Genomic DNA, 17,623 nt, shown 5'->3' on the forward strand with positions numbered 1-17,623 from the left:
TGTTTACCATTCTGGTTAGCTGTGTTTCTAATATTCTGCAGAGGATCTCTGCAGAATTGAAAGTTATAAGTGGCTTAAAAAAAACAGCTGACAGCAGTGCAATGTTTTCTTCAGTCAGCAGGACTCTGTGCTGTCATTTGCAACATTTGATGCTTAAAGGATCAGCACATGAATTGTACTGTGCAACGTCATTGAAGTCACATCACACACTTACCGTATCATGTATGTACTGTAAATGTGTGTGATGAGTTGTCACTGGACTCTGTCCCTAATGAAGACGTTCATGTAACCTTGTCGAAGTGGAGATTAGATGAGGCAAATGATAAAAGAAACTTTCTACTAACAGTTTGGACACAACTACGTGCAAAGGGGAAAGCAAGCATCTAAAACATACCAAACATTTGACTTTATTTAATTTGCGAATGAATATATAACATGCAAATACAAATTATAACATGTAATAATGGTGAAGTTAAATATCTCAGAGCATTCGTTAGACTTAAATGGTCAGTCCTAGATGTGACCAATCTAAGTCTATGAGCACGAACTGATGAAGTCTACTCGGATGAGCGGCGAAACGTCTTCCAAGACAAACCAAACAGTCCAGTTGTGATCGACTGAATGCCCTGAGATGACAATGACCTGGATGAATAAGAACATCCATAGAATTAGAATTATGAATAAATCAGTGTAAAAATACTGCAAAATGACTTATCTGGAATGTAGTTACATTACAAAAGTACATTATTTGTTCTAAAATAAACACCTGTACCATTAATAATGACATGTAAAAAAGTAAATATTTATAACGATGACATGATTGAATCTGCAAAAATTAACAAAAAAAGTGTAATGATGAATAAAACAAATTTAATGTTCATTTTAAAAAGTATCAAGTAAATAATAAAATGGACATTTACTTCCTAAAATGATAAAAAAATACTCTAAACAAATAAATACAATATTATATATTAAAATTTTAATAAATACAAATTGTATTGTAAAATGTAAACGAGTATTGTAGTGGAATTGATTGTTGATGCTCAATTGTAATGTCGTTGCATAATGATTAACATGAAAAAATAAAGGGTTTCACAAGCCTATAATTCAATTTCTAAAAGTACAATTATTTGTATTGAAATAAATACCTGAACTAGTATTGTCATATATGAAAAACGTAATACATCCTTTATATTTGTGAACAATATGTACATTTAAATATTTCAGTTTAGAAATAAAAATAAATGAATATATATTGTTTACAAATAATTTGGAATGTGTAACGATAAGGTAAATTAATAGAAATAATGTAGGTAAAACAAAAACATTTACTTGATCATTTTCCTAAACTGAAAAATAATACAACATTATATAAATACATGTAAAATTCAAATAAATACAATTATAATAAATACACTGTACTGTAAAAATGTCAGAGTATTGTAGTGGAATTGTTTGAAATTTATTGTGTAATACACTAAAAATAAAATCCAACACGTTGGCCATCATTTTATTGTTTGAATTTACCACTCGTGACACACAAAAACAAAAAACACAAGCAGTTTTATTCCAATTTTTGTTGAATAACTAGGCCAATATTTTTAATATTTTAACGTAGCAAACAACCTTTTTCTTTTAAACGTGTCTTGTATTATCCTTCATCCTGATGCAGACTGCGTTTAAATTTGTTTAATAAAATTTTCGTGGCCCAATAAAAACTATCTGTGGGACGCTTTAGACACCCCTAATTTAGGTGATAATGAATATGGCCCTCATAACAAATCTAATGGACTTTAGCATGACACTAACCTCACGAACACACTGACGTTAAAAGCTAATCTTCTCCTCGAAAAGCGTCAGCACCAAGAGGATGGCCCAGCCGCTCAGGAGGCCGACGTTCTGCACTGCAAAAATCATCCACGGCCTCTTGGAGTTAATGTGCACCATGGTGGGCAACTGGATGGGGGAATAGAACAAAAAGTGGTTCTTTTTACGCCATTTTGTATCACAATGGAAAATTGTGCATTACTTGGAGGAATGTAAGTCTTCCTAACGTGTCCTGGGTCTTGCCCGTGGCCTGCTACCGGTCGGACATGCCCTAAACACCTCCCCAGGGAGGCGTCCGGTGGCATCCTGACTTGATGCCCGCACCACCTCATCAGGCTCCTCTCGATGTGGAGGAGCAGCGGCTTTACTTTGAGCTCCTCCCGCATAACAGAGCTTCTCACCCTCTTGTACCCGTGATCTTGTCCTTTTTGTCATAACCCAAAGTTCATGACCATAGGTGTGGATGGGAACGTAGATCAACCGGTAAATTGAGAGCTTTGCCTTACGGCTCAGCTCCTTCTTTACTACACCGGATCGATACATTGTCCGCATTACTGAAGACGCTGCACCAATTAGTCTGTCGATCTCACGATCCACTCTACCCTCACTCGTGAACAAGACTCCGAGTTACTTGAACTCCTCCACTTGGGGCAAGATCTCTTCCCTAACCCGGAGATGCCACTTCTCCCTTTTTCGGATATGGAGGTGCTGAACCCAGTCACTTCACACTCGGCTGCGAAACGATTCAGTGAGAGCTAAAGATCCTGCCCAGATGAAGCCATCAGGACCACATCATCTGCAAAAAGCAGAGACCTAATCCTGCAGCCACAAAACCGGATCTTCTCAACGCCCTGAATGAGCCTAGAAATCCGTCCATAAAAGTTATGAACAAAATCGGTGACAAAGGGCAGCTCTGGCAGAGTCCAACCCTCAAGCTCTGACACCGATCCAACAGGGAGCGAACCGCCACAATCAGACGGTCCAATACCCCATATTCTGAGCACGACCCACAAGACTTCCCGATGCCTTCTCCAAGTCCACAAAGCACATGTAGACTGGTTGGGCAAACTCCCATGCACCATCAAGGACCCTGCCAAGAGTATAGAGCTAGTCCACAGTTCCACGACCAGGGCGAAAACCACACTTCTCCTCCTGAATCTGAGGTTCGACTATCCGGTGTAGCCTCCTCTCCAGTACACCTGAATAGACCTTACCGGGAAGAGTGGGATCCCACAATAGTTGAAACACACCCTCCGGTTCACCTTCTTAAAGAGAGGAACCACCCCCCTGGTCTGCCAATTCAGCGGTACCGCCCCTGATGTCCACGCAATGTTGCAGAGTCTTGTCAACCAAGACAGCCCCACAGTATCCAGAGACTTAAGGAACTCCGGGCGGAGCTCATCCACCCCCAGGGCCTTGCCACGGAGGAGCTTTTTAACTACCTCGGCAACCTCAGCCCCAGAAATAGGAGAGCCCGCCAAAGATTCCCCTGGCACTGCTTCCTCATAGAAGGACGTGTAGGTGGGATTGACGAGGTATTTGAAGTATTCCCTCCACTGATCCACAACATCTTCAGTCGAGGTCAGCAGCACACCATCCTTACACATTGTTGACAGTGCACTGCTTCCCCTTCCTAAGGCGGTGGATGGTTGTCCAGAATCGCTTCAAAGCCGTCCGGAAGTCGTTTTCCATGGCTTCCCCGAACTCCTCCCACGTCCGAGTTTGTGCCTCCGTGAGCGCAGAAGCCGCACACTGCTTGGCCTGTCAGTACTTGTCTGCTGCCTCCGGAGTCCCATGAGCCAAAAGGACCCAATAGGACTCTTTCTTCAGCTTGATGGCATCCCTCACGGCTGGCCACCAGCGGCTTCTGAGATTACCGCCACGACAGGCACCAACCACCTTGCGGCCACAGCTCCGATCGGCCGCCTCGACAATAGAGGTATTGAACAAGGTTCATTCAGACTCAATATCCAGCGCCTACCTTGTGACATGTTGAAAGTTCTCCCGGAGGTGGGAATTGAAACTCTCTCTGATAGGAGACTCTGTTAGACATTCCCAGCCGACCCTCACAATACGTTTGGGCCTTCCAGGTCTGTCCGGCATCCTCCCCCACCATCGGAACCAACTCACCACCGGGTGGTGATCGGTAGAAAGCTCCGCCCCTCTCTTCACCCAAGTGTCTAAAACATGAGACCTCAAACCCGATGACAACTAAAACGTTGATCATGGAACTGCGGCCTAGGGTGTCCTGGTGTCAAGTGCACATACGGACACCCTTATATTTGAACATTGTGTTCAGTTTGTCAGGGACAATCTGACGAGCACAAAAGTCCAAAACCAAAACACCACTCGGGTTCAGATCCGGACGGCTGTTCTTCCCAATCACGCCTCTCCAGGTTTCACTGTCGTTGCCAATATGTAGGTTGATCACCCAGCAGAAAAAGGGAATCACCTGAGGGAGCACTCTCCAATACTCCCTTGAAGGAATCCAAAAAAGGCGGGTACTCTGAGATGCTGTTTGGTGCGTACAGCAGTCAGGATCCGTCCCCCCACCCAAAGGCGGAGGGAAGCTACCCTCTCGTCTACTGGGTTGAACTCCAACGTGCAGGCTTTGACCCAGGGGGCAAAAATAATTGCCAACCCAGCCCATCGCCTCTTTGCTGGTCAAGCCTTGGCTTCAGCTTTGGGAAGCTGGAAAATCACTCTGGGCGGAACTTGAGTCATTGGCAGTTTTGTCTTCGCCCTTGAAAAAAATCCCATGCCAGGTTTCTCCACCAGCATGTCTGCGTGATCCAGGAAGGAAAAGTCTGTGATAAACGAGTCACCTGGTGGGGGCGTGGCTGCGCGCCCCAGTCGCTCACACTTTCTTGCACGTGCCTTGAGCACTGGTGGCGTGGCATCATCCTGTTCTTCCGCGCTTGGGCTACACTGGCTAATAGCCTAAGCCGTGAATAAGGAGGCAAAGTGGTCAATGCATACTTTCCAACCCTCCCGAATTTTCGGGAGACTCACGAAATTCAGCGCCTCTCCCGAAAACCTCCCGGGACAAATATTCTCCCGAAAATCTCCCGATTTACAGCCGGAGCTGGAGGGGGCGTGGCCTCCAGCGGACCTGAGTGAGGACAGCCTGTTTTCACGTCCGCTTTCCCACAATATAAACAGCGTGCCTGCCCAATCATGTTATAACATCTACGGCTTTTAGAGAGAACACAACTGCACACACAACAAGGAGACGAAGCAGAAGAACGAGGAAGATACAGCCATGGCGACGCCGACGACGAGTAAGATGAAGAAATACGCTTGTAAGTTCCAAGCCGCAGCTGCGATTGGACCTGGATAGCCTCCGGGAAGAAGTAGTGGAGTACCAAGTGCTTGGCAGTGAAGATTTTCCTCAGGAAGCAAGGATTGGCCGGTTTTGGGCCATGCTAGGGAGAGATGGAAGATTCCAGACTCTAGTGCATTTGATGAAAGCACTTTTGTGCGTGCCACACAGCAATGCATCATCAGAGAGGGTGTTCAGCATGGTTAGAAAAATAGTGACAGAGAATAGGACAAGTATGGACAATTCAAACCTTAACTCAACAATGAGTAGATGAGTGTTATGTGTGTGTATATGTGTAAATGAACACTGAAATTCAAGTATTTCTTTATATATATATATATATATGTATATATATATATATATATATATATATATATATATATATATATATATATATATATATATATATATATATATATATATATACACAGTATATAGCTAGAATTCACTGAAAGTCAAGTATTTCTTATATATGTGTATGTATATATATATATATATATGAAATACTTGACTTTCAGTGAATTTTAGCTGTAAATATACTCCTCCCCTCTTAACCACGCCCCCCACCCCCTGAAATTGGAGGTCTCAAGGTTGGCAAGTATGGGTCAATGGGGTTCCCGTATTCAACCCCCTTAGGAGAGGAAGGGTGAAGCGCTTGAGCCCCTTGCAGCAGAGGAGGTTGAGTGGGCTCCACCTTGTGACAGCGAGACGAAGCTGGCTGCGCCTTCATCGACAACGTGCCGGCTCAGCACTTTGCCAAACAGTTTCATTAAAGAAAGGATGATTCTCCGGTGAGTCCTTCAACGCTTCCAATTCCTTGAACACTTTTCTCTCAAATTCTTCCTACGTGTATTGCAATGCAAAATCACTTGTTGGCTCAAGAATTCTGTCACACTGGGGGGATGACTAAAATGTGAGGCTGGCTCAAATAGGCTGTTGATTAACTTAACTCAGGTGAACCTGACAGCGCTTTGAGGCAGGAGTCAAGTCACTTCAGGAAGGACTAACTAAAACAGGATGAGACACCAAAATGCCATGCCAAATAACTCAAAATAAGGCATGGCCTGGTGTGACAAGCCGTGACAGTTTTTTCTTCTTCATAAAGGTCTTCGAGCTGCTCTTTGTCTGATCCCTCACCTAGGACCTGTCTGTCTTGGGAGACCCTACCAGGGGGCATAGAAGCCGGACAACATAGCTCCCAGGATCATTAACACACGCAAACTCCTCTACCACGATAAGGTGGCAGCTTAGAAAAGAGATTTGTCTGAACTATTTTATAAAAAAATAAAAATAACACCCAAAAAACTGGGTTGTCACGTTGGGAAGACTGGCACGTGCGTAGATGGGAACATACTGAGTGTGTGTATGTGGGGCAGTGACATTAGGTTTTTGTGGGTTCTAATAGTACCGGTAATAATATAATGTTAAAGATCGAAATATGCCCCCAAACAGGTGCACTCACCATGTCAGCCAGGCCCACGTAGAGAAAGAGGCCTGCAGTGATGGCAGCTATCCACTGCTTGGTGGCTAGGTCGGTGGCCACAGACAGGGCGATGTAGAGGCCCACAAAGGAGGACATGGCACTGCCCACGTTGAAGAGCAGCGCCCGCCGCACCGACATGCCGCTGTGCAGCAAGATGGCAAAATCTCCCAGCTCGTGAGGCAGCTCGTGGCAGAGGACGGCCAGGGACGTGGCCAAACCCGACCTCCACGACAGGGAGAAAGCGGCACCCATGGCCAAACCGTCAGCGAAGTTATGGATGGCGTCGCTTAAAGTGATCAAGTAAGGCAGCATGTGCTGATCTGCTCGGCGACAAAGTCAAATGGGTCAATGCTAAATAGTGCTGAGTCATGATGTCATGTCTCCTCACCTGTGGCCCTCTCTTTGTGAACAGATGTGTCATGGTGCTCCTCCTCAATCACCTGAAAGGTAGTGATAATATTTATATTCATAATCATTTGGACAGAATTGACAATATATCTTACCAGCTCAGTTTTTGATGCAGAATGTACTTTATCTTTTTGTTTCTTGTCCTGATACATTTCTAAAACTCTGCTGTGGTCGCAGTGGTGAGGCTCCGAGGCGACCTGGTTGATCATGGAAAGCAAAAAATTCAATTATTTAGATATTTTATTATGAATTATTTTATCAATTTACAATTAATACTTTAAAATATATATTTATTTCTATAATATATATTAGTATTAATATATATATACATATGCATACATATATATACACACACACATATATATATATATATATATATATATATATATGTATATGTATATGTATATGTATATATATATATATATATATATATATATATATATATATATATATATATATATATATATATATATATATATATATATATATATGTATATATGTGTATATATATATGTATATATATATATATGTATATATGTGTATATATATATATGTATGTGTGTGTATATATATATATATATATATATATATATATATATATATATGTATATGTATATATATATATGTATTACAATGATAATTGTAATAATATATTTATTGATTATTATATTAAATGTATACATTATAATTAATGTATATAGTTATTTATTTAAAATAATTATTATGATACAAATATATTTGTAATTATGCAGATGTACCTATAAAATAAATATAACACCTTTATTAGGTAAAGAACCATATTAGGAACTTAGGAAGTTTACAATACATTTCCTTGTAAGACAGGAGAACCATGTGATTTATCCCAGCCAATCAGTGAAGAATTATAGTAATAGTTGTGAAAAATGTATATTGAAATATCATGATAAACATACAAATTATTTAAAACGATTAAAATTTTAGAAAAACAAAATAAAACCATTTTTGATATATAAAAAAAAAATGTTGAAAATGATACAATTCTTAATAAAAGTAACAAGATACAAAACAAGCCTAAACTAATAACTAAAACCATATTTTTCATGTTGCTTCATGGGTTAAATTCCTACAAACTGAACTTTTCATACAATGAACAAATCAATGTATATTATTTAAAAGAATGATAAAAAATGTAGGGAAAACACCAAAATAAAATAATTTAGCTGTATAAAAACAATGAATCGCTAAAAATGTTACAACTAATATTGAAAATAATAATAAACAATTAATTAAAAAAAACAAAACAACAAATCGCTGAAAATTATACAATTATTAGTAAAAACAATCAAAAATGTAAAAAGCCAGAAATTTAAAAATATACCAAAACATTTATTTAATGATATTCAGGGGTAATTTACTACAAATTGAACTTTTCATGAACTAACAAATCAATATTTAATTATCATTGCTCACCACGTGGTGGTTATGTCTGTGCATGAAAAGCGAGAAGAGCGTCTCCATCAGGTAGAAGTAGTAGATCCCGCCCATCAACACCAACATCTTGTACACGTAGTCGGACACAGCAGCACCGCCGTCACCGTGCGGCTGGTGCCGTGGCGTGTGCAGCTCGGAGCCTGCGTCATCAGAGTGCACATGGAGGCCTAGGAACTACACCAAAGGTGAAGGAAGTGAATGTGTTCGAAGGCGTTTGAGGAGTGTGCGCCTGTGTGTGTGTTGTACGGCTCACCATGGGCAGCAGGTGCAGCAAGGCGTCTCCGGTGAGAGAACCCACTGCCAGGCTGATGCAGAACTGGATACACATCTGGAAGATGCTGGTGGATGACGTACAAAGTAGCAACACGATGCCAAACATGGACATGAGCGTGATGACGACGTTGGCGAGGGTTGCGTAAAGGTATCCTTAAGGAGGACACGCACACACACACCACTTAGATGTCACTTCTGCATGGAAGTAAAGTTCATTTTGCAGCAACTTACTCTCTGTTATGCTGAGCTGGTTTTGTTCCGGATTAGGTGGCTGTGTGGCAACACAAGCCCCACTCAGGACCTGCTGGACCAGCGCCGGGCTAAGCCGGACCAAGTCAGACCGACCCAGCACGCCGTCGCCTCCTTCCAGGCCGTGGATCAGCACCAGCTCGTGTGCAGAAAAACAATGCTGGGAAAAGGAGAAGACGTATAAAAAAACGAGTTGTTGTCAGGTGACCTTTATTGACATGTTTACCTGATCCCAGGTGTTGTTTGAGTGCCGGTAACTGCTCTCATTCTTCAACCCTCCCCCAAGTTCTAGAGTCCTCATTACAGCTTCCAGGTCTACAGGAAGCAGCCACGAAAATACTTTATTTAGAATTTACATTTCTTGAATTTGAAAACATTTTTTTTTACCCGTGACGGTGAAATTGTCAGAACCAATTTGGTGAATGATGTAGTCCAGGAAGAAGCTCTCCTCAGGTAGAAGGCTACTCACAAAACAGCCACCTCGCACGGCGTGGTACAGGACCCGGCCCAAAACTGCACCTGCCGCCTGGGTCTGCTCTGCTGACGGGGCGCCCACCTCTGTCATGATGTCGTCCGCTGTGACGCACCTCTGGTTACCATTGGGATAAAAAAGGAGGAGAAGGAGGGCACTTTGTTTAAGTATTTAGGGCTCCAGGTGGAGGCCCCATGGTGGCTCCTATGCTACCCGTTTACAGCTCACTTTTCCTGTATACGCTTGTCAAATCTGGAGGCAAAACAGGGGCAAAATCATTTTGTGTAAAAACTACAGTCTGCGTGCACGTGGTCTCTCTGGGCATACGGACTCATTTTGCGCGTGCGCAGTCATTTTAGGCAATGCTTGTGTAATGGGGGCCAGCCATTGTGGCTGTGCCATGTGTACGTTAGTAAATCTCAGTGTGGCTGTGCCATGTGTACGTTAGTAAACCTCAGTGTGGCTGTGCCATGTGTACAAACCCCGTTTCCATATGAGTTGGGAAATTGTGTTAGATGTAAATATAAACGGAATACAATGATTTGCAAATCATTTTCAACCCATATTCAGTTGAATATGCTACAAAGACAACATATTTGATGTTCAAACTGATAAAAAAAATTTGTTTTTGCAAATAATCATTAACTTTAGAATTTGATGCCAGCAACACGTGACAAAGAATTGGGGAAAGGTGGCAATAAATACTGATAAAGTTGAGGAATGCTCATCAAACACTTATTTGGAACATCCCACAGGTGAACAGGCAAATTGGGAACAGGTGGGTGCCATGATTGGGTATAAAAGTAGATTCCATGAAATGCTTAGTCATTCACAAACAAGGACGGAGCGAGGGTCACCACTTTGTCAACAAATGCGTGAGCAAATTGTTGAACAGTTTAAGAAAAACCTTTCTCAAACAGCTATTGAAAGGAATTTAGGGATTTCACCATCTACGGTCCGTAATATCAAAGGGTTCAGAGAATCTGGAGAAATCACTGCACGTAAGCAGCTAAGCCCGTGACCTTCGATCCCTCAGGCTGTACTGCATCAACAAGAGACATCAGTGTGTAAAGGATATCACCACATGGGCTCAGGAACACTTCAGAAACCCACTGTCAGTAACTACAGTTGGTCGCTACATCTGTAAGTGCAAGTTAAAACTCTCCTATGCAAGGCGAAAACCGTTTATCAACAACACCCAGAAACGCCGTCAGCTTCGCTGGGCCTGAGCTCATCTAAGATGGACTGATACAAAGTGGAAAAGTGTTCTGTGGTCTGACGAGTCCACATTTCAAATTGTTTTTGGAAACGGTGGACGTCGTGTCCTCCGGACCAAAGAGGAAAAGAACCATCCGGATTGCTATAGGCGCAAAGTTGAAAAGCCAGCATCTGTGATGGTATGGGGGTGTATTAGTGCCCAAGACATGGGTAACTTACACATCCGTGAAGGCGCCATTAATGCTGAAAGGTACATACAGGTTTTGGAGCAACATATGTTGCCATCCAAGCAACGTTACCATGGACGCCCCAGCTTATTTCAGCAAGACAATGCCAAGCCACGTGTTACATCAACGTGGCTTCATAGTAAAGGAGTGCGGGTACTAGACTGGCCTGCCTGTAGTCCAGACCTGTCTCCCATTGAAAATGTGTGGCGCATTATGAAGCCTAAAATACCACAACGGAGACCCCCGGACTGTTGAACAACTTAAGCTGTACATCCAGCAAGAATGGGAAAGAATTGCACCTGAGAAGCTTAAAAAATGTGTCTCCTCAGTTCCTAAACGTTTACTGAGTGTTGTTAAAAGGAAAGGCCATGTAACACAGTGGTGAACATGCCCTTTCCCAACTACTTTGGCACGTGTTGCAGCCATGAAATTCTAAGTTAGTTATTATTTGCAAAAAAAAAAAAAAAGTTTGAGTTTGAACATCAAATATCTTGTCTTTGTAGTGCATTCAATTGAATATGGGTTGAAAATGATTTGCAAATCATTGTATTCCATTTATATTTACATCTAACACAATTTCCCAACTCATATGGAAACGGGGTTTGTACATTAGTAAACCTCACTCCCTGACAACTTCAAAAGTGAGTTAGCCAGCTCGGGCTTTTAGCTCGGTGGATAGCACACTCGCCTCTCATGCAGACGACCAAAGTTTGCGTCCCCGTGCGGAATGGGATAAAGGCAGGGTCCCGAATCACTAGGATTACACGTGGAGTCATTTTACACGCACTGAATCATTTTAACTTTCTGATTGGTCACTTTTAACGCCTAGTGTCTCCCGTTCAAAGCCAATTCGAGGGAGCCTGTTGTGTGGAGGTGTGAATTTTTGTCTATCTCACAATTCGATTGCAATTCTTGAGGTGACGATTAGATTTTGAATTAATTCTCTATTCAACACGATTATAGTAATATATTATTAGGTATACAAATTATAATAAAACCTTTTTAAAACTGGTTACAAGTTACAAAGCTCCTCTTGGCTGGTGACATACAACTTATACATGCAGTGTTGGCTTAAAAAAATTTAAAACAGATTTTTAAAATTGTATTCACAAAAATCACATAATGTTAATCAACCTAATGTACATTTACAAAGTAACTGAGAATACATACAATACTTAAAAAAAAAGGAAACCCCCAAATTTATAACAGCAACAATATCAATAATAACAATATCAATAATGTATATAATCCAAAAATAGATTCTTAAAAAGTATATATAATATATAGGGATGTCCTATAATGACTTTTTGCCGATATCCGATATTCCGATATTGTCCAACTCTTAATTACCGATACTGATATCAACCGATACCGATATATACAGTCGTGGAATTAACACATTATTATGCCTAATTTGGACAACCAGGTATGGTGAAGATAAGGTCCTTTTTAAAAAAAAAAAAAAAACCATAAATTAAAAACATTTTCTTGAATAAAAAAAGAAAGTAAAACAATATAAAAACAGTTACATAGATACTAGTAATTAATGAAAACGAGTAAAATTAACTGTTAAAGGTTAGTACTATTAATGGACCAGCAGCACGCACAATCATGTGTGCTTATGGACTGTATCCCTTGCAGACTGTATTGTTATATATTGATATATAATGTAGGAACCAAAATATTAATAACAGAAAGAAACAACCCTTTTGTGTGAATGAGTGTAAATGGGGGAGAGAGTTTTTTGGGTTGGTGTACTAATTGTATCTTGTGTTTTTTATGTTGATTTAATAAAAAAAAACAAAAATAAAAAACGATACCGATAATAAAAAAACCGAAACCGATAATTTCCGATATTACATTTTAAAGCATCTCTAATAATAATAATATATATATATATATATATATATATATATATATATATATATATATATATATATATATATATATATATATATACATATATATATATATATATATATATATATATATATATATATATATATATATATATATATATATATATATATATATTATAACATTTATATATATTATAACATTTATATATATTATAACATTTATATATATTTTTTATATAATTTTTTAAAATCGACTCTTAAAGATTTTCAATCGAAATTGTAATAAATCCCTACCTTTGTGTGCTCCTTGAGTCTGTAGAAAAAATATTCAATTATTAGTGAATTTTGTAATATAATATACATGTTTTAAACTGAAACCTAATAAATTATGACATTACCATTTTTATGTCATGTGAATATGTCAAATACTGATTCGTCAAAAGGAAAACAAAGAATCACAGCGCAAGTGCAAACAGTCTGCATGGGTACAGAAAGATGCTGCGTGCGCACAGAGAGGCAGCGCGAGCGTAAAATAAGTCTGAGCACCCAAAATAAGTCTACAGACATAAAATGCATTTGTGTGCACATGCATATTGTCTTTTTACACGTGAGAATCTTGGCACTGTTTTGACGCCATAGTCAACCTCCAAGCTTGGCTGCTGGATGCTCTTTAGGTCAAAAACTAATAATTAAGGGAAACTGAAACTGAAACCTTAAACCTTTTAGTCACAGTTCGCATTTGGAACCACTTAACAGTTGACCTACACTAAGTTAACAACTCAGGAGGCACCTGTGTGACTGGTACCGTGCTCTTATACAGCTCACCTTTCTTGGGTAAGTTTGTCAACCTCCAAACTGGGTGGCTGGATCGGGTCAAAACCAGTGGCGAGCCGTGCGTTTCTCACCTAGGCCTTCAGTGATGTCCTACTTAGTCCGACTTCACCTCTCAAAATACCGTAATTTATGTCATCACATAGACACGGCTGGAGATACTATACAGGAACACACTTGCACACTACTCGGCATTGACACCCCTCAACAGTGTACAAAACAATTTTTCAGTGCATTTAACATTGAATAAACATATCTTACGTGGTACTGTCAAAATTAAAAGAATTGTATAAAACAAATGAAACATGAAAAAATTAAGAAATAAAATATTTGAACTCACAATTTGTAACACCTATTCGACGCCGTATAAGCCAGTGGAACCGCTCATAGTCGGTAGTTGCTCGTAGTTTGTAGTTGCTCTTAGTCGGTTGATCCGTGTGAAAGTCGTGGGCAAACCATTTCACTGCAGGGATAGCTTCCGGTGTCGGCCAACCTCGTCTCACAAGATGTTTGTCTTAAGTATCCTTCTTGAAAATGGCCTTGCAAATATACAGTCGTGGTCAAAAGTGTACATACACTTATAAAGAACATAATGTCATTGTCACGTCGTGGCTTTCGCAGCTTACTGCGGGGTCGTTCTCCCAGGAATGCAGACGGACTACTCCGGACAAGGCGTGCAGGTAAAAACATGATTTATTCCTCACGGAATCAAAGGAGTACAAAACAGAAAGCGAGCCGACAGAACAACGTGCCTGATTGCACTCGAAGCTAAACTAACACTTAGCATAAAGTATGGACGAGAAAAACTTACTAACTGTAGCATGAACAAACAAGACTTACGTAGCAAGGCATGAAGCAAACAACTAAGGACAAGGCAAAACTCACGTAAAGGTGCTTGTAGCAAATAATGACGCCAGGCCAACTGACCGGCAAAGGCAGGCTTAAATAATGCCTCTGATTAGTGCTCGGGTAGCAGGTGAGCGGGCGGACACTAATCAGAAACAGGTGAACATAATGAGCAACCATGGCAACCAAAACAAACCCAGAGGTGCACAAACAGGAACTAAAGGAGTCCAAAACTAACAGAAAACACAAAACATGATCCGGACCATGGATCATGACAGTCATGGCTGGCTTGAATTTCCAATAATTTATAAAACTCTTATTTTTTATGATAGAGTGATTGGAGCACATACTTGTTGGTCACAAAAACATTCATGAAGTTTGGTTCTTTTATGAATTTATTATGGGTCTACTGAAAATGTGACCAAATCTGATCAGTCAAAAGTTTACATACAGCAATGTTAATATTTGGTTACATGTCCCTTGGCAAGTTTCACTGCAATAAGGCACTTTTGGTAGCCATCCACAAGCTTTTGGCAAGCTTATGGTTAAATTTTTGACCACTCTTCTTGACAAAATTGGTGCAGTTCAGCTAAATTTGTTGGTTTTCTGACATGGACTTGTTTCTTCAGCATTGTCTACATGTTCTCAAAGGGGTTTAAGTCAGGACTTTGGGAAGGCTATTCTAAAACCTTAATTCCAGCCTGATTTAGCTAATCCTTTACCACTTTTGAAACAAAAATTGAGCTGTTTGGCCACAACACCCAGCAATATGTTTGGAGGAGAAAAGGTGAAGCCTTTAATCCCAGGAACACCATTCCTACCGTCAAGCATGGTGGTGGTAGTATTATGCTCTGGGCCTGTTTTGCTGCCAATGGAACTGGTGCTTTACATAGAGTAATTGGGACAATGAAAAAGAAGAATTACCTCCAAATTCTTCAGGACAACCTAAAATCATCAACCCGGAGGTTGGGTCTTGGGCGCAGTTGGGTGTTCCAACAGGACAATGACCCCAAACACACGTCAAAACTGGTAAAGGAATGGCTAAAGCAGGCTAGAATTAAGGTTTTAGAATGGCCTTCCCAAAGTCCTGACTTAAACGTGTGGACAATGCTGAAGAAACAAGTCCATGTCAGAAAACCAACAAATTTAGCTGAACTGCACCAATTTTGTCAAGAGGAGTGGTCAAAAATTTAACCAGAAGCTTGCCAGAAGCTTGTGGATGGCTACCAAAAGCGCCTTATTGCAGTGAAACTTGCCAAGGGACATGTAACCAAATAGAGTTAGACCCACAGTAGACCCATAATAAATTAATAAAAGAACCAAACTTCATGAATGTGTTTTGTGACAAACAAGTATGTGCTCCAATCACTCTATCACAAAAAAATAAGAGTTGTAGAAATGATTGGAAACTCAAGACAGCGATGACATTATGTTCTTTACAAGTGTATGTAAACTTTTTACCACGACTGTATATCTGCCACCTAATCAACATTTTGCTCTCTTTCTTTGTGAGTACCGGTGAGTTTTCTGTGGCTTTCAAAGGCTCGTATGGCTCCGGTGCCACTTCCTGTTTTCGCAATTTAGGATTGGATACTCACTTGAGACTCCCAAGTGAATATCAAGACGCGTAAATGTCAGGTCCAGCTAGAAGGCCTTACTGACAACAACTCGTGATCTGATTGGCTATGGCAATTGTCTATCACTTGCATGTGTCCATTCACTTAGAGTGCACAGACGCCTGCATTGTTTATTCTGAAGGCCCCGGGCAGATTTCGTACAGAATGACAACATAAGCTGGCTGTATTTTGATTGGATACAAACTATAAACACTCCTTCCAAGCACTAGAAAGAGCATAGTATGACATGAAGAGAATATGAACACTTTTAGATATTTAGGGAAAGTAAATTTAAAATTACTTTTATCTTTAATTATGATCATGATTTCTGGTTATGTTAAGCCCGCAGAGAAGGCCTTGCTGGCCCTGACGGCACACCACTGGTCGAAACCTAGTAATTATGAACCTAGTCCAGAAAATCGAACCTTGGGCCATTTTGGTCACAGGCCGCATTTGGATCTAGTGAACCACAGCTGACCCAAACAATATTCGACAACTTGCAAAGACCCCAGATGTGTCCTGCACACCGGCCGCCAACAGCTCACCTTTTCTCGTTAAGATTGTCACCCTGCAGGCTGACTGTCTGAAACCCTTTTGGGTCAAAAACTAGTGATTAAGGGCATAAACTGGAACTCAAACCATCAACCTTTTGGTCACTGGCGGCCTTTGAAACCACTGAACCACAGCTGGCCTCAAAAGGGTGCAGGGTGGAGTCCCCATTGATGCTAGAACACTACCTCACCTTTTTTGGGTAAGGCTCCCATGGTGGATGTCTGGATCATCAAAAACTAATAATCAACCAATAATAAGCAAATATCTTTGTCCTACTGACCTTATTGTCTGATGGCTCATAGTGATGGTGAAGTCCTCTCAGCACACTTTCCAACCCATGACGGTCAATGTGTTGATGCCCAGGTCCTGCGCAAAGCTCCTTCTCCCCATTTGCAAGACTGCGCTCCTTGCTGGAGATTCGTAGCAGGAAGTGATGGACCTCCTGCCTCCACCTGCCCTGCCTGGTCGCAATGCACGCCGAGCTCGGCGAAAAAAGATACAGGATGCAGCCGGCGGCGATGGCGGTGAATTGCGATGCGTCAACTGTGCTGTTTTTCTCGCCTTCCTGTGACTTAGGGATCAGCTGGTGCACAACATCTGTAAGGTTACACTACAAACACAAACAGACAACATGCATTTGTATAAAATTCACATACATTAGTGTCATGATCCGTGGTCCGGATCATGTTTAGTTTAGTTATGTTCTGTTAGTTTTGGACTTCTTTAGTTCCTGGTTGCACTTCCTTGTTTGAGTTTGTTACCATGGTTACTTATTATTTTCACCTGCCGCTTGTGTTCCCGACGCGCACATGTTTTTCATCACTGACACTATTTAAGCCTGCCTTTCTGTTCACTCGTCCTGGCTTCCTTGTTTGCGGTAAGCAACAGTCACGTTTATGTATTCCTGTTCAGACTCTGTGCTAAAGTTGTTGTCTTAGCTTCCTGTGCGTTCGGCACGCTTTTCTTTTGT

At 40.8% G+C, this 17,623-nt stretch overlaps 1 protein-coding gene across 1 annotated transcript; it reads right to left on the minus strand.

Moving 5' to 3' along the window:
* Positions 1 to 1,712: 1,712 nt before the first annotated feature.
* LOC133650419 (zinc transporter ZIP4-like) lies at positions 1,713 to 13,773 on the minus strand. The gene is made up of 10 exons (XM_062047641.1): positions 13,634 to 13,773; positions 9,420 to 9,621; positions 9,259 to 9,347; positions 9,015 to 9,192; positions 8,764 to 8,936; positions 8,490 to 8,684; positions 7,136 to 7,237; positions 7,021 to 7,072; positions 6,612 to 6,952; positions 1,713 to 1,956 (listed from the first exon to the last, which is right to left on the minus strand). Exons 2-10 carry the CDS (start codon positions 9,595 to 9,597, stop codon positions 1,828 to 1,830), a joined length of 1,437 nt encoding a protein of 478 aa, XP_061903625.1. The 5' UTR covers positions 9,598 to 9,621; positions 13,634 to 13,773; the 3' UTR covers positions 1,713 to 1,827.
* Positions 13,774 to 17,623: the final 3,850 nt, after the last annotated feature.

The sequence above is a fragment of the Entelurus aequoreus genome, linkage group LG05, assembly GCF_033978785.1.
Source record: "Entelurus aequoreus isolate RoL-2023_Sb linkage group LG05, RoL_Eaeq_v1.1, whole genome shotgun sequence".
Taxonomy (NCBI): Eukaryota; Metazoa; Chordata; class Actinopteri; order Syngnathiformes; family Syngnathidae; genus Entelurus; species Entelurus aequoreus.